Source organism: Phyllopteryx taeniolatus, chromosome 16 (genome assembly GCF_024500385.1).
Source record: "Phyllopteryx taeniolatus isolate TA_2022b chromosome 16, UOR_Ptae_1.2, whole genome shotgun sequence".
Classification (NCBI taxonomy): domain Eukaryota; kingdom Metazoa; phylum Chordata; class Actinopteri; order Syngnathiformes; family Syngnathidae; genus Phyllopteryx; species Phyllopteryx taeniolatus.
The window spans coordinates 8,939,138-8,960,415 of NC_084517.1; the positions used below are offsets into that span (position 1 = coordinate 8,939,138).

The following is a 21,278-nucleotide window of genomic DNA, read 5'->3' on the forward strand; positions in this document are numbered from 1 at the left end:
ACCATAAATATTCATCCAAAGTACTTTCAACACAGAATTACTTCCATTATCATTAGCATAACATAAGTTAGCTATCCTAATGCTAACATACAATGGCAAAGGCCATAGATGTGCTAACGGAAATGAGCATAATTTCTGCAGTAATTTTAAACCTTGAAACAACTGAGTAGTTACAGAAGCGCAGTCAAAGTTTACAGTTCACGTATGAAGTTCATTTTTCCACAAATTCGTCTAAGGTGTGGTTTGAGTTGTTAAATTTGAGATATATGGATGCAAACTTGAGGTTCCTCTATTTTATCAAAGGAGATGTACTAGTGAGCACATCCATTTGGACAGTTCAGCCTCCATCCAAAGCTATTAGACTGCTCCTTGTATCACTCGTCTTGACAAGAAATCTATAAACACATGAACAAAACAACATATGTTCTTATTCTTTTCTAGAACCAACTGGAACAAAGCAGTGCAAATGTGCAGCAAGGCCAGGGAATTTGCTCTAGCGTTGGCCATACTGGAGTGTGCCATCAAACCAGTTGTCATGCTACCTGTATGGAAAGATTCTCTCGGACATACAAGGTGACGTTGTGTTGGTCGCTACAGGAACTGTATAACAGTAAAATAGTTCTGCATAATCTGTGATTTCGATTTTATGAGATTTTAAACAGGAAGTTCTCCTTTCTCAGGCTACACCGCATGACCTCCATGGAGCGGGAAGAGAAAGAGAAGGTGAAAAAACGTGAGAAAAAACTGGAGGATGAGGAGACACTGCAGCAGGCCACATGGGTGAAGTACAGCGTTAACATCAAACACCAGGTAAAACAAAAAAAAAACTTTTTTTTTCATGAAAGGTGAAAGCAGTATTTAGAGTGGTAATCTGGTTTTCATAGTGGAAGAAAAAATTTTAATATCTGTCTTTGTATAGTTTTGATTTGTAATGTCTGTTTGTAACATCTTTACATATTAGCATTACATTTGCATACAATTGAATGCATGCTTTATTAGAGTATTTTACTATTGTGTTGTTCTGACTAGGTGTGGAAGCAGAAGGGTGAGGAGTACAGAGTGACAGGGTATGGTGGCTGGAGCTGGGTCAGTAAGACTCGCGTACCACGTTTTTTTCCTAAATTACCAGGAAACACAAACATAAACTACCGAAAAGAACTGGAAGGTAAGGCACAAACGGGAGTGTCCCCAAAATATGTCCTGCAGTTGCAGCACTTAAACTTGCATTTCTTATTCTGTCTTCCTAACAGCCAAAATAAGCATGGAAAATGGTGCTTGCACAAATAAACAGAAAAAGGCAGAGGAGAAAATACAGACCACTCATAGTACAGCAGAGGACAAGCAGCGGGTTTCCATTAGTGTATCAGCTCAAAGCTCCTCATCAGAACAAGAACAGCCATTGAAAGAGGAAGTGAAGCCCACAGAAGAGGAGAAACAAAAGGTAGAAGATAATAAAATGGAGGTTGAACCCAGCCTGAATATCGTACCTTCAAATGAAGAAAAAGGTAAATGATAATTTGTCGTTTAGGTTTTTAAATATAGTGGTATCTCAAATTAGAATAGTCCAAAGGTTGCACAGTGTTCAGTTTGTCCAAACTTGACATCCTCATCATTTGTCAATAAAGTTAAGAGGGGGTTTAAAGAGATATCAGAATGTTATTTATGTTTTATGTTATAAAGGTTTTACTAGTTAATTTCTTTTGGTTAAATGGTTAAAATTCAACCAGTGTCACAGGATGGATTTTCAACTTTAGAGGATCCACTGTACTATATGTAAACATTATCACTCTTCAGACGTTACATGATCTTACTGCCCTATTTATTCTAGAACATGTTGAAAACAAAGGCCCTTCCTTGCCCGCTGTGCAGCCTGTAAAAGAAGAGCCAATCCAGAAAGTTGACCAAACCAAGGAGGAGACCACTGCACCGAAGCATTTGTATGACGTTGTCAACGTCAGCGAAGGATTCCATTTGCGAACATCTTATAAGCAGAAGGTAAAGCCTTCCAAATTGGATGGACTCTTGGAGCGGCGTGTCAAACAGTTCACCTTGGAGGAGAAGCAGAGACTGGAGTGGTTGAAACAAGCAACCCTTCTCTCAAAAATGGCTTCTGCTGTAGTTAAGTCGGAAGGAACTGTATCAGCTAAACAGCCGCCTGCTGTGAGCCTGTGCGTTAAAGTCGCAGAAAAGGAGGATGACAAGCAGTTGAAAGACCCTGTCGTTAAAAAGTTGGAGTTTGAACAGGAAGGTAAGGAGCTCAAAATAAGCACGGACGTCAAATCGGACTCCACAGTGATGAACCATAGCATGCAAAGAAAAATCAGTATCGTGCATGGGAATAGTGGAGGTTCTGGAGCGCACAAAGAAGTGAACGGAGGATCCACAGAAATCAGTGGGCTCAACGGTAAAAACAATTATAAATCTGAAGCAATAGAAAGCCAGGAGAAAACTCAGAAACAAGAGGTGGCGCCAGTGGGAGAGAACACAAAGAAACGCAGCTTTGACGAAATTGATCAAGGCAGTCGGCAGACTGATGGGGAGCTCATGGAGGCCGACCAAAGCAAGATCAATGCAGAGCAAGTGAATGGAGAAACTCTGATCCCTGTCCCTTCAAATTCAAACATCAACTCAGACCTGAAGAATCAAGTCCTAGGTGACAACAAAGAGCCTGTCAAAGGCCTAATGAATGGAAATCTCTCCCAAAATGATGCTTCCTACGACGGTCATCCACCTCCCACAAAGGTCCCCAAATTAGAGAATCATGTAGTAGATACAGGAGATCCTCAAAATGCTGTAAGTAATAGTAAGGATGTGCTTATAGGTTCGGAAGGGGCAGTGCCTGCTACTGTTGCCTCTTGCCTTAATTATGGTGACCAAGCCAGTAGTATAATTGATGTAAAGACATCCACACAAAATGTCCTAAAGTCTCACAACACCCAAACTTCAGCAGTCTCTTCCACTCCAACCTCCACCAATAAGCCAGTGTCAGCCGTTACGAGTGCAAAACTGGGCGCCGGTACTTCAGCCACAAGCAACTCCATGATGATAAGCAAACAGTATACCACCACTGAGAGAGTCAGTCTTCTCAAGTTCGCAAAATGTAAGAAGGCGCGATCAGGCACAGCCCTGCCATCCTATCGCAAATTTGTCACCAAAAGCAGCAAAAAGAGCATATTTGTCCTGCCCAATGATGACCTGAAGAGGCTCGCGAGGAGAGGAGGCTTCAGAGAGGTTCCCATCTTCAACTACAATGCCAAGCCAGCCCTGGATATATGGCCCTACCCCTCACCTCGGCCCACATTTGGAATCACATGGAGGTTGGCATCACAGCTACATCTTTTTCTCTTTATGACACTTGAAATGTTTATCACTATGCTTATTCTTTAAGGCTATAAATATAAATGTATTTTTACCATCTCTTGAATATGCAGTGTCCTAATCTTTCCCTGTTTAGGTACCGTCTTCAGACAGTGAGATCGCTGGCAGGGGTTAGCCTGATGCTCAGGTTACTCTGGGCCACTCTAAGGTGGGATGACATGGCTGTGAAGCCCTCTGTTGCTGTAGGACTTACACGGAAAGGTAGGAACTGTATCCGAATTGATTTCTTCCATTTGTGCTGCTCCTTTATTTGCCTTTGAATGGCTCATCATTTGCCCAGGGTCCGAAATTAGACCTCGCCAGGTGCCAAATGCGACTAAATTATCCGTTTGGCGAGTGAGCCTCAGAGTGCTACTCGCCATGTGGGGAGTAAACATTTGCACCCACATACACAAACTTACACGCGCTAATCATAGTGCAGCGGCGCGGTTCCTGGAGCCAGTAGAGTATTTTCACGACCATAGGGCGCACCATATTAAAAGGCGCAGTCTCAGTCACGGGGTCTATTTCTGTATTTAACACATACATAAGGCGCACCGTATTATTGGGCGCAGGCATGGTAAAACATACGCTAGCTTAAAACATACGGTAGCATGCATGCACGCTAAAACAATGTTTTTAAAAAGGCAGCGGGAGCAAAACTGAGTTCGGTTGTACTTTATTGAAGTATTTAACAATGTACTCATGTTATTGTTTAATCAAGCCTCATCCACAAATCCATCAAAGTCCTCATCTTCTGTATCCGAAATGAACAGCTGGGCAAGTTCTCAATCTAACACCCCAGGTTCGAGTCAGTCTCGTTGCCGTGCGAAAGCTCGAACAACAGTGCAAGCAGACACGTTAGCCCAAGCATCCACAATCCATTCACAAATTGTGGCGTAACTCGCCTGGCGATGCCTCCTAGTCTTAGTAAAGCTGTGTTCGCCATCTGTCATCCATGGCTCCCAAGCCGCTCACTTCACTTTGAACGCCCTGTTTACACGGATGTCCAGTGGTTCATCTAGCCTCCCGGAATGATGGCAAGCCCAAAGTTATTGCACTCAGTCGAATGGTGACTGGAGAGACGCTTCTCCCGGCTGTTCTTTGCTCATTAATCCATTGTTCGGGTTGGTCTTCCAACTCGGGCCACCTCACCTTGTTTCCGCGTTTTGTGTTTCATTTTTTTCCGCGGAAATTCGGCTTCGTCTTCTTGACTTGGCGAAGCTCGTTTTCCTGCTTCCTCCACTTGCGAACCATGGATTCGTTGATCTTGAATTCTCTCGCAGCTGCTCGATTCCCAAGTTCCTCCGCGTAACTAATAGCTTGCAGTTTAAACTGTGCTTCGTAAGCGTGTCTCTTCGTAGGTGACATTTTCGTGGGTCCTTAGCCAAACCGATGTTGTTTTGCACAATGCACACCCCGGATATGCGCCCAGTCATTCAAGCGGTTAAAAAAAAAAAACACCCCGGCGCTATATACCTACTGGGGGTGTGGCTTTAGCCACGTCCGCTTTTCCTCTGTGTAAGCAGCGTGTCGGCAGGAAATGCTAAAAAAAAAAAAAAAAAGTCAGGCGGAGCGCTCATCACACAAAAACCTTTATAGATGTTGGAACCCGGTGCACACATATGGCACGCCGCATTATAAGGCGCCCCGTCCATTTCGGAAAAAATTTAAGACTTTTAAGTGTGCTTTATGGTCGTGAAAATCAGAATCATCTCTATTTGCCAAGTATGTCCAAAACGCACAAGGAATTTGTCTCCGGTAATACGGTAATATTGGAGCAGGGCTTGTGCTGCCATGAAAGTGGGTGGAATTCCTAATAACGCCGATCTTGGTTATCAGCTCTGTGGGTATTTCCTCATTCTCACATGACGGGAACATGCGTGACAACAGCCAATCAGAGACGTCCTTTTCCTGCTGCACTTCCGTTTGCAAGTAGCGGAAGTAAACAGAAGCTGACTTAGCCGTTCTCGGTGCCTGCTGAGTTGAGAGCAGCCCATCTTCGCCCCGGTGATGGAGGCGTTGCCGGTTGTGTGGCGGCGACGCGGAGTCTCCAAAGCTACATGTTGCAATGCTATTATAACTAGACGATGTGTAAGGTCGGCACCTTCAAAAATGGACAACACTGTTTATTCATTTTGAAGAAGTACCACACAAATCATTATGTGGAAAGAAAAAAAAACGTGATTGCAGTCAGTCCAACCTGTCACTCTCTGTTGCCAGCATAATTAGCATTAGCAGTTAGCCACTGCTAGCTGTGAGTCCACCAGCAACAACAATCAATCGTGTCATTATTATTCAGGTGGTTTGTAAAGTAGCAAAAGTAATTACCGTATTTTCACGACCATAAGGCACACTTAAAAGTCTTAAATTTATTCCAAAATGGACGGGGCGCCTTATAATGCGGCGCGCCTTATGTGTGCACAGAGTTCCAAAATCTGTAAATGTTGTTGTGTGACTTTGATGAGCGCTCCGCTTGACTGACTGGGAGCATTTCCTGCCGACACGCTGCTTATATAGAGGAAAGGTGGACGTGACTGACGACAGCATCCAGACGTTAAAGGGGGAAGGGTGCGCGTGAAAGAGGATGCTAAAGGAAAATTTTGGTCCGTGTAAAAGACATTACTTCCAGTAAACGTGGGGTTTTCCACAATTTTAAATGCAAAAATTAGTGTACAGTGAACCCTCGCTACTTCGCAGTTCAACTATCGCAGAGTCACGACTTCCGATTTTTTTACAGTGCAATTTTGCATGCTGTTTTTTTACAGCGGTCAAACCCCGCATTGTATTCTGCGTACTGATTGGCTATGGTACTGTAGACCAATTTGAATCCATCTCCTCCGTGCCATGTCTCCTGTACAGCACAGAATGCGTTTGGCTTGGTAAATTTAAATTATTGTTCCATTGCTAGCAGTGTGACTCTAAAATGCCTCCTGTTTGCAAGTTTTCTCCCAGACATAACCAACAATGTCGACGAAACGTGCTGTACCGACAAGTGCACCTCCGGTCGAACCCAAAAGGCAACTATCGAAGGTGGCATGTCTCTTTATAAGAATCTTCTCGTCCAGAAGAAAAAAGAGCGGCAACAACTACCTATAACTATGTTCTTCTCTCGGAAAAAGACAGTGGAAAAGGACGCTACAGCGGAGCGGCGTCAGGACAAAGAGGGACGGTCAGAGTAAGCGTGAAATACGCATAAGTCACAATTAATAATTTCTTATGTTTCCAACCTCATATGTTGTTCATTAAAATTAAATTCGTTAGTTCTAAAAATTGTCATCATTATTTGTCAGAAAATGTTTACATTTTAATTTCTTAAACAAATGTTTGGGCCTTAAAACAGGTTTTGACCTTTGTTTCGTTATACAATAATATTAACAATAATAATAATAAGTACAAGAACAACAATAATAATAATAATGCACTTATTTTTCTTACAAAGGTTTGAAATTTGAGCATGTTTAAACAAGAGAGAAATGTGAGAAAATGTTAATGGTGAGGTTTACAGCCTTAAAACACATGGTATAATGTAAAAAATACAGTTTCCTACTTCACGGATTTCACCTATCGCGGGTTATTTTTGGAACGTAACCCCTGCGACACACGAGGGAATTTTGGACACTGCGTCTGCCTCACAGTTGAGAGATTCTGGGTTATCTTGTTGAGTTTGCATGTTCTGCATGTGGTTGCATGGGTTTTCTCCGGGTTCTCGCGTTTCCTCCCACATACCTAAAACATGCTTCTCAGGTTAAAGCTGTAAATTGCCAATAAGTGTGAATGTAAATGGTTGTCTATATGTCCCTGCAGTTGACTGGCGACACATCCAGAGTGTACCCCACCTCTCGCCCAAAGTCAGCTGGGACATGCTCCAGCTTGCCCGGAGTGCTATAGATTATGGATGGGTGGATACTGTGTTAACATGTATTTGATCCTCTTTCCCAGAAACTACAGACACAAATGTCACCACAACAGAGATAATAAAACGCCGAGATGTGGGGCCTTATGGCATCTACTCGGAATACTGTATCAGGAAGATTATCTGTCCCCTCGGAAACAGGGACACTCCAAAAGGTAACATTTATGTTGTAGTAGATTGGGGAGTGTAAGGCCGCACACCGACCGGCGCAGCCAAACACGACTGAACTATAGTGCAGTGTGGAGGGTTCTGCAGGGAGCTTTCATGGGTGGTCGACAGTCGGCAACTACATTTGGTGCGATTCTAAATTTGAATCGCAGATGAAGGACATTGAAACATTGCAGATGTAATGGTACCCGGCTGTTAAGTGGTCCTCCTTAATTTTCGGACCAGCCCTGACTTCCTTTAAAGTTGTCCAGTACTTTGCCTGTTGAAGTGCCTGGGGACTGCAGCAGCAACTCCGCATGAATGGCTCACACCTTCTCACAGATAATGCTCTCCGTCACTGTAGCTCCCGTGAGCTGCACTTCTCCTTCAACCACACCAACACTAATTTTTAAAAATTTTTTAATCAGTTTGGAAATTATTTTCATACCCCTTGGCTGGTGTTATTGTCTTTGACTCTTTCGGCCTCAGTATACTGTAGTATAAATTGTAGAAATGGTATGCTCGCACTCCTTCGCGAAGTAGATTAAACTAGCTCCTATTTTTCTATGATTTCATGCTTTACTTCAATGGTCATCATCCGTTTCTTCTTCTCAGCAATCGCTTTCTTAGGACCCATAATTAGAGGGGGGGAAAAAAAGTAATTTGGCAGAAAAGAAACATGGAAAATGCGAGCACACAACGCGTCTGCACTTAATGTATTGTCCTTCTCCACTGCAAGGAAATGTATGTGAATCTATGGTGGCCGGAAATTGTGAAGTTTGCAGCCGCAATTTAGTGGTGGGAGGTCTGAAGCGCATGAATAACTCGAAATCTCGTAACTCAAAATAAAAAATTGTCCAACTGACGGCTTGTATCTAAAGGCACCACTGTTTTGTGTTTTTACAATGATAGTTAACTATAATTTCATATGTACTTCTTGCTAAAAGCGTTGTCTCTGCGTGCAGTCAGTGAATGGGGCGATGATTGCAAATGCCTATCCAAGCCCTCTCCCTTTATTTTTCGCTCCTTTCCTCTCTTTGTATTATTATAATATAGGTACAGCGGCGAGAGCAGTTCGTTTTTTCCTTCACAATCGGCCCATGTTGTTTGTGCTTCAATAATAATAATTTAAAAAAACATTACACTTTATGTGGAGCCTCAAAACATTGTTTCCTGATGTGAACAATGAGAGGGTCACAGTTTTTCCGTTGCAGCCAATTGGTATGTGTGAGGGTCAATCGTCAGGTGTTAATCGCAATTGTCCAGTTAAGTCTCGTTCGACCGTGTCGCTTGGTGTGCGGCAGAAAGGCCAGGCGTTGTTGCAGTTTTAACAACCCTTTATTAACTATTTCCCTTTTCTATAAGTAGAAAGTCCAACTCCACAAAGGAAAGGGCTGCGATCAAGTGCCTTGAGGCCAAAGAAACAGGAGTCAACCAAGCCAACTGGACCTATTGCTGTGGAGACATGGATTCCTGAAGAGGATCTGGAGCTGTGGGAGATTAGAGCGTTTGCAGAAAAGTGAGTGTCAGCAGTCATTTTTTCCTAGGGATTCACCCAAAATTCGGTCACCGAATGTTTTGGGCCCAAAATCGCCTAAAAGTGCATTTTCGGTTTTCAGCCGAAAGACTTTTGTCCCGGAAACAACACGGCCAAAATAGGATATTGTGATGACGTGAGCAAAAATCGCGGCCAGCGTGCGCTTCTCTGGATAAAGCTCGGAGGGGCCACCAACAAGGTGGCATTCTTCCTGGGTGTCTAGGTCTTGCTGTTTAGCGGCTGCGACGGTCTGACAAAATATGTCTTAATTAGGTCTGAGCGATAATAAAACGATAAAGATACATATCTCAAAATAAGTGTTCCTTGATAAACAGATGCAGTCAATAGACTGTAATAGATTGCATTCGTCCATGTTTTGACAGACAATATGAATAGCCAATAATAATGTGAGTTCCTCTGCTCTGAACTAATCATGTGGCATCAATAGAACCATGCCAAGTTAGGGTGACGCACACAGTACATTAAAGGCCTCTTTATACTCCCGCGCTCGCGCGGCCGACAGTGCCCGCATTGCATCACGTGACCGACGCATAGGTCCGCGCGGCACTTGACGCGCACACGGCTAAAATTGTCGCTGCGCGCAGAATGCCATGGAGATCATCTCTCGTAATTGGTCCGTTTTTGTCACATGCGGTGATGACTTACTCAGCTTTCCCCTTGGTTCCGCATACCACCTATGCCGCCGCCTTCTTGATTGATTTTGCAGTATAATTAAACATATCATCTGGTCATCTAGGTCCATTTGTTCTAGCAAACACTGTTCCACGGTCGCCATTGTTGTTGCTTCGTTCCTTGTTCTGGAAAGGAAAGGAAAAACGGCTACCGGAAACGGCCATAAAATGCAGATGAAACTGCACCCTGTGGTGTCCTAGACAATACCAGCGACACCCTCAACTTGGGGGAGAACTGCAGGACATTTACAAAACAGCGTGCGTGGGTTGTGCTCGAGTATAAAGGCAAACTGCGCGGGTGATAGCCGGAGTGACGTCAGCGCGGTCGCCGCCCGTGCGAGTATAACAGTGAGGCGCAACAGGTGCTAATGTTTGTACTGCTGCAGCCGTGGGAGAGCAATGGAAAAAAGAAAAGAAAATGAGAAGTGACAGGAGTGAAACAGTGTGCAGACATGTTCCCAGTGAACACAATGAAAATAAGGGATTCAAGTCGATCAAACTGATGGGCCCTTGTTACCAACTCACTGGGCATAAATTGGAATTTGAAAGCTTTTACAATGTCAGACTATACATGTTTATGAATATCCATTATATTTGTCTTACACAGTTGTATAATGTACATGTCAGGTTCACCTTTTGACAGAAAATATTTAATTCAAAGGGTTAAGAGTAAAAGGAGAAAAAAAAGTGATTTCTTTTATATCGTGATATATATCCAGGGTCTCAAATACTATAATTTTTTTTCTATCCATCCATCCATTTTCTGAGCCGCTTCTCCTCACTAGGGTCGCGGGCGTGCTGGAGCCTATCCCAGCTGTCATCGGGCAGCAGGTGGGGTACACCCTGAACTGGTTGCCAGCCAATTGCAGGGCACATACAAACAATCATCCGCGCTCACATTCACACCTACGGGCAATTTAGAGTCTCCAATTCATGCATGTTTTTGGGATGTGTGTGTTGGTTAGAGCGTCAGCCTCACAGTTCTGAGGACCCGGGTTCAATCCCCGGGCCCGCCTGTGTGGAGTTTGCATGTTCTCCCCGTGCCTGCGTGGATTTTCTCCGGGCACTCCGGTTTCCTCCCACATCCCAAAAAACATGCATTAATTGGAGACTCTAAATTGCCCGTAGGTGTGAATGTGAGTGCGCATGGTTGTTTGTTACTATGTGCCCTGCAATTGGCTGGCAACCAGTTCAGGGTGTACCCCGCCTCCTGCCCGATGACAGCTTGGATATATGTATATGTATATATATACATGTATATATACAAAAATATATGTGTATGTATATATGTGTGTATGTATATATATATACATATATAAACATATATGTATATGTAAAAACTAAATCAAACTGTAATGAAGAGGAAGCCCAGACAGCGCACGGCCCGCCCGCTGTTTAACTATTTGCGTGATCGATCACAAAGCTAGCTGCTAATTCTAGCAAATACAAGCATATGTGACCTCAGGCCGCACAGTTCCCACAATGCAATGTGGATTTTTTGCAATAATTAACGTCCTAATTGTAACGTTAATTGTTGTTGTCGTTTCTATGTATGTTAATAGTGGTTCTTGGAATGTATTATTTAACTGTCATGTTTATTGCTGATTTATATTGTACTGTCACCCCCCCCCCCACCCCTCGTACTGTATTACAGTACACCAACATCGCAGCAGAGCCAGCGATGTGACTATTGCGCACACGGACATCGCAATGACGATGCTCAAACAAAATATCGTGCAGCCCTATTACACCCCTAGTGATAGGATTTTGTTCCCATATTGCCCAGCTCTATCTGTGCATTTTTGGAATGTCAGTGCTAAATATTTTCATTTGTAATTGATTTGTTCTTTGAAGTATTGACAATTATTCATGCAATTGCAATGCCTTGTATTTAGTAAGGTTAGTACAGAGCCAAAAATGCAATTTTAGTAATATTTGGCATAATTTATTTAGTTTTTTGGGTTGGGGTGTTCGCCCTTGGGCTCCTTTGTTTTTGTTTGTTCGTTTCGGCCAAGAATTTTCATTTTGGTGCATCTTTACTATTTTACTACTTCCGATTATATATGTACTTACTTATTTTTACTATACATATTTCAACTTTCGTTACTGTGTGAATGAGGCAACACTAATAGGGCATTGAGTACCTCAATGGAATAGCATTTTATAAATCTAGTCCAATTACCCTTTTCCTTGCTCTTGCAGAATGGAGAAGGAGAAATCACAGGGTGAAGATTCGTCCAAGACAGTCAGTACTCTGAAGAGTGCGGAGGATGTCAAGGCGCATTTGGAGAATCAGCTTAAACAAACGCGACTGGCTGCCCAGCAGGTGAGAAGACGGCACAATTCTGGAGTCACCTACTTTTGAACGGTTTTAGAAGACCTTGATCAGATTGGTGGTAAAGTTTCACTTATGTGCCCTTTTTAGAAACGCTTTGAGCAACAAGCCATACCCACAGCTACAACAACCACCACCACCACCACCACCTCATCCAGCACTTCAAATTCTGTTGGTACGCCTGTGTCCACGGGCCAGAGAACAGGTCAGGTCACATCAGGGACCAAGATGGTCTTGGCCTCCAAACTGGGCTCTCCAGTCTCCCTGCAGCAAGACAAGAACTTCCACCAGTCTTTTGCCACCTGGGTCAGGCAGGGTCAGACCAGTAGTAATACAGGTAAATTTGTATATACAAGCAATCCATCTAAAATACAAAAAAATACTTAAACCACATTATTTCTTGATAAATAAAAAGTGAAATTATAATCATTTACTTGCATTCCTGAGCAATTTTAGTGGTTGAATACCGACTTCACCCTATACCCAAACTTAATCCAGCTCACTGGGTTTCTCTGATAAATCTGTGGAGCATAACATTCAACCAAGAAAATATTTTTTTTCTCTCTTCAGTAAATAACTATAACTTCCCAGCTTAATCAAGAAGTAATCATGTTTCACTTTATCAAAACTAATTGGAAAATTATATAATGGATCATAATATTAAATATAATTTGGTTTCATGCCTGGCTCAAACTACAAGACCAATTTGTTCTTTCACGAATGCACTTTGTCAGATTACTGCCATAAAATCAGAATCAGAATCATCTTTATTTGTAGTTCTAGTTTGCATTGATCGGTAGCGCCTACCTGAGGGAAGGAGCTGGAAGAGCTGGTGACCGGGGTGGGCAGGGTCCGAGAGGATTTTGCACACACAATCTTGCCGTATCTCGGTCAGACAGTGGCAACACTACACGACATGTATTCTGATACAACCGTATCCTGTCTATTACAATGACTGGGTTTTATCATCTTAAATCAAACACTGTCGGTGAGTCATGACCAAAAATTTTTACCTTTTACCGCAACCGGATGCAACCGTTACTATGGCGACAACAAGTTGTTCTCAAACAATGGCGTGCTGCTGCAATGTTGGGCTAAAAATGAACAAAAAGAGAAAAAAATCATGCGGTGTCACCAGGTGCTCGGAGAGGACGTTTTGGGCTTTCCATTCAAGGATTGCTTGAGGTATGTTCACATACTTTTAATACGATACAGCTTACAGGCAGGCGACAAAACGTGATGTAGCCTAGCAAACTAGTGCTAACGTTTGTACATAAACATGCCGGTGTTCTGTCGAATCATGCTCTAAAGCTTCGGTAAACATTGGTTTGTGCGCCTGAATAAATGTTGACAAAGGCAAGCACGGGAGGCGATGCGCTGGTCACAATACGCAATCCTATTGGTCTAGGTCAAGGTACGTTGTCGCAGATTTATCGTTGTCGTAACATTACATGGAAGCTATCCAAAAAAATCAAACAAACTAGACTTTTCATTTTGGCGTTATAGGGCTATTGTAGGGCCAACTCGTTGGTCGTGGATTATGTCTCAGTACAAGACGTTTTGTCGTTCCCGACAAAATATGTCAAGTCCGATTTGGGAAATCGCCCGCAATAGAAAATCGGGCCAATATTGTGGCTAAAATCTTGTAGTCTGATCTAGGCATCAGACGTTATACACACTGGTGTATGAACCAAAAACGTGTATATACATATACGAGTAATAATATACTAATAATGCATTTTATTTAAAGGCAACCTTTCAAAGCAAACAAGGTCACCGTAGAATCAGACTTCGGTATCAGAATCATATCGTTACTCCTTGTACTATTCCGAAATAAAGACGTCATAGTCCAACAAATCAAAAACCCAATTTGATTGAGACCTGTCTATTGAACCGAAAAGAGAGTACGCTGGTGTGGTTTGGCTGCTGTTTCTTCCTCCAGAAAAGTTTTTCTTTTTAGTTTAAAATGGCTTACTTTGACACCCCAGCACTACTCTGAGCGCTCTGTGCTTCCGGACGGTGCGGAGTGTAGCAGAGTGCTCTCGGAGGATATTTCCAAACCCACCCATATTTTGAGTGTTGAATTCTGTGTAACGTAGTCACAATGCCTGTTTGTGGCGCTGTCAATGGGTTGTGAGCTTACATCCAAAACTACATTTCCTAACCCCTTTAAGTTCGTTCCATAGACGTGCTTTTAGCATTTATTTGGCTCCCAAACAACATTGTAGGGAAGGAAAATAAGTTTGGGCACATTTACTGGAAAATTAATAGTGCTAAAATAAAAATCCAACAGTATATACATTTGTGAGTCCTAATTTGATATTGAGAGATATTCGTGAGACCTACTTCAACAACCCGAGGATATGGAATGCTAGCACGCAGCTAGCCAGCCCCCATAAAAAGTAGTAGGCATAAAAGTGGTTGATATACATAGACTGTTATAATTCCAACACCGTTTACCTGGTTTGGATGTAAATACCCTCAAATTAAAGCTGAAAGGCTGCAGTTAGAGCACATCTTGTTTGTTTTAATTTAAATCCATTGTGATGGTGTTTAGAGCCAAAAATTGAGAATAGTCTCCATTTCCCATGAAGGAAGAGACTAAAGTTTATGGAGTGAACTTTATGCATGAGCTGAGTTCACGGTATAATTGTTATTAGATAGATAATATAACCACTCCTCTACCCCGATTGGATATGAATTATGAAATGTCTATTTCATGTAATTACTTATTTAATAACAAGCTTTTATTTAAGAGTTTTAGACCAGTGTTTTCCAACCTTGGCTAAGCCAAGCCACCTATTTTACATCAGAAAACCTCACTAAACCACCAAACAAAAATACAGACCCTTTCCAAAAAAATTTAGTCTCTTGGAAAAGTTTATTTATTTCCATAATTCCATTCAAAAAGTTAAACTTTCATAGATTATTGATTCAGGGCCCACAATTTAAACAATTTTGAAGTATTTATTTGTTTATTTTTACATAATTTGGGCTTCCAGCTCAGAAAAACCCACGAAATCAGGAATTTGAAAATTAGAATACTGTGAGGAAATCACCCCATATTTTGCTGGCCATAAATGGCCATAAATGTTTTGAACTAAGTGTCACACACTAATCACACTAAACTCAAAGCACGTGCACAGGTTTCCCCAGGTGTCATTAAATTGCTTCAGTTGAGTTCAATTGTCTCAGTTGGGTTCAATATGGTGAAGACTGCAGACTTGACAACTGCCCAGAAGACAATCATTAATACCCTCTATAGGATGTGTAAGATATAGTGCTGTGTCCAAGCATATCAATGGAAAGTCTAGTGGAAGGAGAAAAATGTGGCAGGAGAAGATGCATCAGCTAAAGAGATGACCGTGGGCTTCAGCGGATTATCAAAAAGAGATTTAAAAATCTAGCAGAGATCCAGAAAGAGTGGAACGAGGCGGGAGTCACAGCTTCAAAAACCACCACATTCAGACACATCCGGAAGATGGGCAATTATTGTCGGGTTCCTCGGGTCAAGCCACTTCGGAGCCTGAGCCAACGTACGAAGCGTCTCAACTGGGACAAGGAGGAGGAGGACTGGACTGTTGGCCAGCGGTCCATGTCCTCTTTTCCAATGAAAGTAAAGTGTGCCTTACATTCAGGAATCAAGGGTTCGGAAGGAAGGAAGACTGCTGAAGAACAGAACCAAAGATGCTTGAGGTCCAGTGTGAAATAGCCACAGTTAGTCATGATTTGGGGTGCAATGTCCAGTGCAGGTAAACTCTGCTTGCTTAAATCCAAGGTCACCGCAACAGGCTACCAGAATGTTTTAGAGGACTTAATGATTCCTTATGCTGAGGATCTGTATGGGGAGGCAGATTTTATTTTCCAGCAGGCCCCTGCCCATACCGCCAGAAGCACTAAAACCTGGTTTGATGCCCATGCCATCACAGTGCTTGATTGGCCACCCAACTCGCTGAATCTAAACCCCATTGAGAATCTATGGGGTATTATCAAGAGGAAAATTAGGGGCACCAGACCCAAAAACAAAGAAGAAATGACAGAAAGCGTCAAGGAATTCTGGGCTTCCATAACTCCCAGGGAACTCCACAGGCTTGTCTCAATGCCACGACGCATCGAGGCAGTGATTAAAGCAAAGGGATTCCCAACCAAGTATTGAAGATTAACATCGTTTTGAAAGTACCATATTTTGATTGAGTTAATGTGACCCGAATTTCTTTCTTTTTTTTTACAAAAACTGAGAAGTAAATGGTGATTTCTTCACAGTATTCTAATTTTTTGAATTCCTGATTTCGTGGGTTTTATGAGCTGGAAGCCCAAATTATGTAAAAATAAAAAAATAAATACTTTAATTTGTGGGCCCTGAATCTATAATCTATGAAAGTTTAATTTTTTGAATGGAATTATGGATATAAACCTTTCCATGATATTAATTTTTTTTGGAAAAGGTCTGTATAAGTATAACAGTGATATATTTCCAGGAAGCCATGACCTAATCTGTTGTATGAAGGGCAACAGGTGGATAAACCGCTTTATTGTACCTTTTGCCATCCAATGGAAGAGCATTTAATTGTTCTTCCTGTCATTATATGCCACTGGCATAGATATAGATTTCTGATTCATAAAAAAAAAATATTAAATAATAAAAAAATAACAATGCAGTGAAGATATACTTCAGTAAATTTAAAAAAAAAAAAACATTTTCCTGAGAGTCAACATGTACCAAACCGAAAACCGTGACCACAAAACTGAGATACGAACCGCACCATGGATTTTGTGATCCATTCCACTCCTCCTAGATACGCCAGTGCGCTGTAGCAACTCGGCTGACCTACGTACCTACATGGTGGCCATGTTGGGTAGGTCAACGTCATGGTCCCGGCCAATGTGCGTCCATCCGCAAATAATGTCTGTGTGGAAAACATGGATGGTGGCGCAAACATGGTTCCGGTGAAGTTTTGAAACAAACATTTCGACTTACTGTTGTGGTTGATTTAACCAAGTTCGTCGACTTTTTTCAAAGTCCTAATATACATACAGTCCCCTCCAAAAAGTATTGGAACGGCAAGGTCAATTCCTTTGTTTTTGTTTTATAGTGATGACATTTGAGTTTCAGATCAAAAGATGAATATGAGACAAAATGTTTAGAATGCCAGCTTTTATTTAATGGTATTTACACCTAGATGTGTTAAACAACTCAAGACAGAGCACCTTTTGTTTGAACCCACCCACTTTTCAAGTGAGAAAAAGTATTGGAACATGTGACTGATGGGTGTTTCTAGTTGCTCAGGTTTTTGCCTTTTAGATTGAGTGATTAAACATAGTGCTTGTTTTTGGCTTTGGGTTTCGCCTGTGAAAACTGCATTTGCTGTTAAGCAAACATGAAGAGCAGAGAGCTGTCTATGGGAGAAAAGCAAAGAAGCTGAGAGAAGAGGGAAAATTGAGTCGTTGGATAAACATTGGGCATCGTCAATACAACAATTTGGAATTCCTGAAAAAGAAAGAAACTACTGGTGTACTAAGCAACAAACATACTGTAATTTCTCGTATATAATACGCACCCCCAAAGTTGACCTCAAAATTCTGGAAAATCCTTCTACCAATGTATAATGCATTTTTACAATGCATGATTTTGCTTCTACCCATATGATCAAAACATGAAGTATTATCTGTATTTTGTTAGGTTTTTTTCAAAGAATTTTTCAGAAATTTAAGCACTTTATTTGAACATTTTTTAACTTTTTTAAATTTACTTGCTCTTATTTTTAAATTCACATCCATACTTTTATTTACTAAATAGAAAACACACACAGTTGTGCTCATATGTTTGATTACCCAGGCAGAATTTGTAAGATGGGTACAAGATCCCGGATACAAGCGGCCGAAATGAGTTTCCTCCGTAGGGTGTCCGGGCTCTCCCTTAGAGATTGGGTGAGAAGCTCAGTCATCTGGGAGGACCTCAGAGTAGAGCTGCTGCTCCTCCACATCGATTCAAATCAAACGATCAAGCATTTCAGAAAACCATTATCATTAAACAAAACATAACCATAAAGAAATTAATGATAGTAGTTGTTCAGTCATCAGTCACATTTAAAAAAAAAAAAATAATAATAATAATAATAATAATAAAATAAAAAAATATATATTTCAAAAATTCTGCCAGGGTATGTAAACTTATGACCACAATTGTACATATACACAGTCATACGTACCCCTGTCATATTGGAATGAAAGTGTAGGCTACACTTATTTTATAACCAGTAGGTGGCGGTGGCATATTAGAATGAAAGTGTACACCTTTCTCATAACCTCTAGGTGGTGGTGGCATTTTGGAATGAAAGTGTACAGCTTTTTCATAACCACTAGATGGCGGCATACATTTATAAAATGTGAAAGTTTTTTCCATTTGCCCCTATCCCCATGTATAATGTGCACTATTGACTTGACAATTTTAGGGGGAGAAATGCACATTATATACGAGAAATTATGGTACATCGAACAAGTCGGCCAAGGATATCAACAGTAGTTGATGACAGAAACATTGTGGGAATTGTGAAGAAACACTCAAAGACAACAGTCAGTGACATCCTGCCAACCTCCGCAGGGCATGGGTGAAGGTATCACAATCCATTGTTCGAAGAAGATTTGGAGAGAAGAGGCAGTCCATACCACAAGATGCAAACCACTCAGCAAAAAGAATCGGAAGGCCAGATTGGATTTTGCAAAGAACTACAGAGATGAGCCACAAAAGTTTTGGAACAAAGTTTTATGGACTGATGAGACCAAGATTAACCTCTACCAAAGTGATGGAAAGGCCAAACTATTGCGAAAGAAAGGATCTGCTTATGGTCAAAAACACACAAACCCAGTTGTGAACCATGGCGGAGGTAATGTCATGGCTTGGGCTTGCATGGCTGCTTCTGGAACGGGCTCACTAGTCTTTATTGATGATGTAACTCATGATTGTAGCAGCAGAATGAATTCTGAAGTTTACGAAACCATTTTGTCTGGCAATTTACAGAAAAATGCATCCAAACTATTCGGAGAAGCTTCATCATGCAACAAGACAATGACCCAAAACACATTGCCAACAACAAAGGACTTAATCGGGGGGGAAAGGGGAATGTCTTTGACTTGCCCCTTAACCCAATAGAGCATGCATTTTACCTCGTGAAGAGAAGACTGAAGAGAGAAACCGCCAGAAACAAACAAGAACTGAAAGATGCTGCAGTGAAGGCCTGGAAAAGCATTTCAAATGAAGAATGCAACAGTCTGGTGAAGTCAATGGGTCGCAGGCTTGATGCAGTTATTGCAAGGGTTATGCCACCAAATATTAAATGCTCTTTAATTTAATAATGTCTGTTCCAATACTTTTGCTCACTTAAAAAGTGGGTGGCTTCAAACAAAAGGTACTGTCCTGAGTTGTTTAACACATCGTGATGTAAATACCATGCAATAAAAGCTGGAATTCTGAAATTGTGTCTCATATTCATCTTTTGATCTGAAACCCAAATGTCTTCAGTATACAACAAAAACAAATGAATTGACCTTGCCGTTCCAATACTTTTGGAGGGGACTGTACATATGTATACACAATTAGATTTTATGGTGTCCTTGTATTTAAAGGCGACTTTAAATACAATGCATTATATTATTACTTGTGCATGTTCTTTATTTAGCTCACTCTGTTTTGTCACCTCTGTTTATGTCATTGTTTCTTTTAACAGATGAGCGGAAATGCACCAGCATATTCCCCTCTGGGCCACCTGCAAACCTGAGGACGTACAGTACACTCCATCCTACAACTGGCAATATCAACCTCAGAGCTACCAACTCTGCTTCATCCACGCAACAACAGGTATTTTGCCTTCTGAACTTTAACCTTGTTAAGGCTTACCTCAGGCACGGCATCATATCAAACATGATTAATTCTTACTATTTTTTTTGCTTCAGTTGATTAAAGCAGGAAGCCAAACACAACATGGAGCAAGTCCTATGTTGGCTCCACAAGGTATTATTTCAATTTGTCATTTCAATTTTAAATACATTTAGCCATAAGGGCTAATACCTTAATCTGTTTTTATTTCCTCTTGTCTAGGCCATTCCCAACAGGTCCAGATGGGCCAAGGCTCAGTTGGATCTGCTGCTGTGTCTGGCTCTACTCCTGTGCAGACAACTGGAGGTCAGAGAGCTGCAGTTCCTGTGCCGTCCCCTTGTGCTACAAGTGCAGCGCCTGGGCAGCGCCCTGTGGCTCCCTCCCAGCCCAACAGACCACAGCAGGGCCAAGTCAAACTCACTATGGCACAGCTCATGCAGTTAACACAGAGTGCTCAGGTGAGGGGCCCAGTTGCTTTTTTGTCTATTTAGAAAACTCAAAACGTTCTACAGTAGAACCTTTGTTTACAAAAAACCCTGTTCATCAACAAATCGGTTTACGAACAACATTTTCAAGCAAATATTGCTTTGGTTTACTAACTGCCATGGCATCCGTATGGAATGCTCTGTTGTGCTGTCTCTCGGGCAGGGTTCCAAATTAGCCCACTCTACCACCAGTGTCAAAGTTTGGCCCGCATTTTCCGGTGAGAGTTGGACTCCGCCAAGGCTGCCCTTTGTCAATTATTTGAGAACTGAATTGATGGCCCAGGGCCAGTACGTCGTGGTGTCGTGCCACCACCTACCTATAGACATTATTAATAATTTCTTAAAAGAGCTTAAATAATACAGTATAAAGACGCTAAATACGAAATAATCACTAAAACTTAATATATCATGAATATACAGGACCAGTACAGGTTCTGACAGGGCCACCACAACCTCTAAAAGGCTTAATGTCGCCCCCTGTTTTATAAACAAGTCTAGGCGCAGCCGTGACATTGAAGGGTCCGGTTTGGTGGCTTCAGTATTGCATCTTTGCTTTTTGCAGATGTGATTCTGTTGGCTTCATCAAGCCGGGATCGTCAGCTCTCACTGGCGTGGTTTGGGGTAGAGGAAAAACAATGTACCGGCATTACCAGATAACTAGCAACCCTTTACTGCTCAGTGACTGTTTTTTTGTCAATGTCTTTATGTCTCCAAAGTGTTCTCTGTCAATTGACTGTCTGTTGTCGTACTAGAGCGGCTCCAACTACCGGAGACAAATTCCTTGTGTGTTCTTGAACATACTTGGCAAGTAAAGATGATTCTGATTCTGAGTATGAAACAGTTAGGATGAATATCAGCACCTCCAAATCTGAGGCCATGGTCCTTATTCGGAAAAGAGTGGAGAGCCCTCTTCAGGTCATGAATGAGCTCCTGCTC

General features: G+C 41.8%; 1 protein-coding gene across 4 annotated transcripts in view; it reads left to right on the forward strand.

The window, feature by feature from the left end:
- bptf (bromodomain PHD finger transcription factor) overlaps positions 1-21,278 on the forward strand; it is a 50,751-nt gene that overhangs the window by 12,313 nt on the left and 17,160 nt on the right. For all 4 annotated transcript variants that reach the window (XM_061748564.1, XM_061748562.1, XM_061748563.1 and 1 more), the window contains 13 exons: positions 442-573; positions 681-810; positions 1,030-1,165; positions 1,251-1,505; positions 1,829-3,317; positions 3,455-3,579; positions 7,300-7,428; positions 8,789-8,939; positions 11,852-11,975; positions 12,075-12,321; positions 19,709-19,839; positions 19,935-19,992; positions 20,080-20,310. In XM_061748564.1, coding sequence (XP_061604548.1) covers positions 442-573; positions 681-810; positions 1,030-1,165; positions 1,251-1,505; positions 1,829-3,317; positions 3,455-3,579; positions 7,300-7,428; positions 8,789-8,939; positions 11,852-11,975; positions 12,075-12,321; positions 19,709-19,839; positions 19,935-19,992; positions 20,080-20,310 — 3,338 coding nt within the window. The remainder of the gene's footprint in view (positions 1-441; positions 574-680; positions 811-1,029; positions 1,166-1,250; positions 1,506-1,828; positions 3,318-3,454; positions 3,580-7,299; positions 7,429-8,788; positions 8,940-11,851; positions 11,976-12,074; positions 12,322-19,708; positions 19,840-19,934; positions 19,993-20,079; positions 20,311-21,278) is intronic.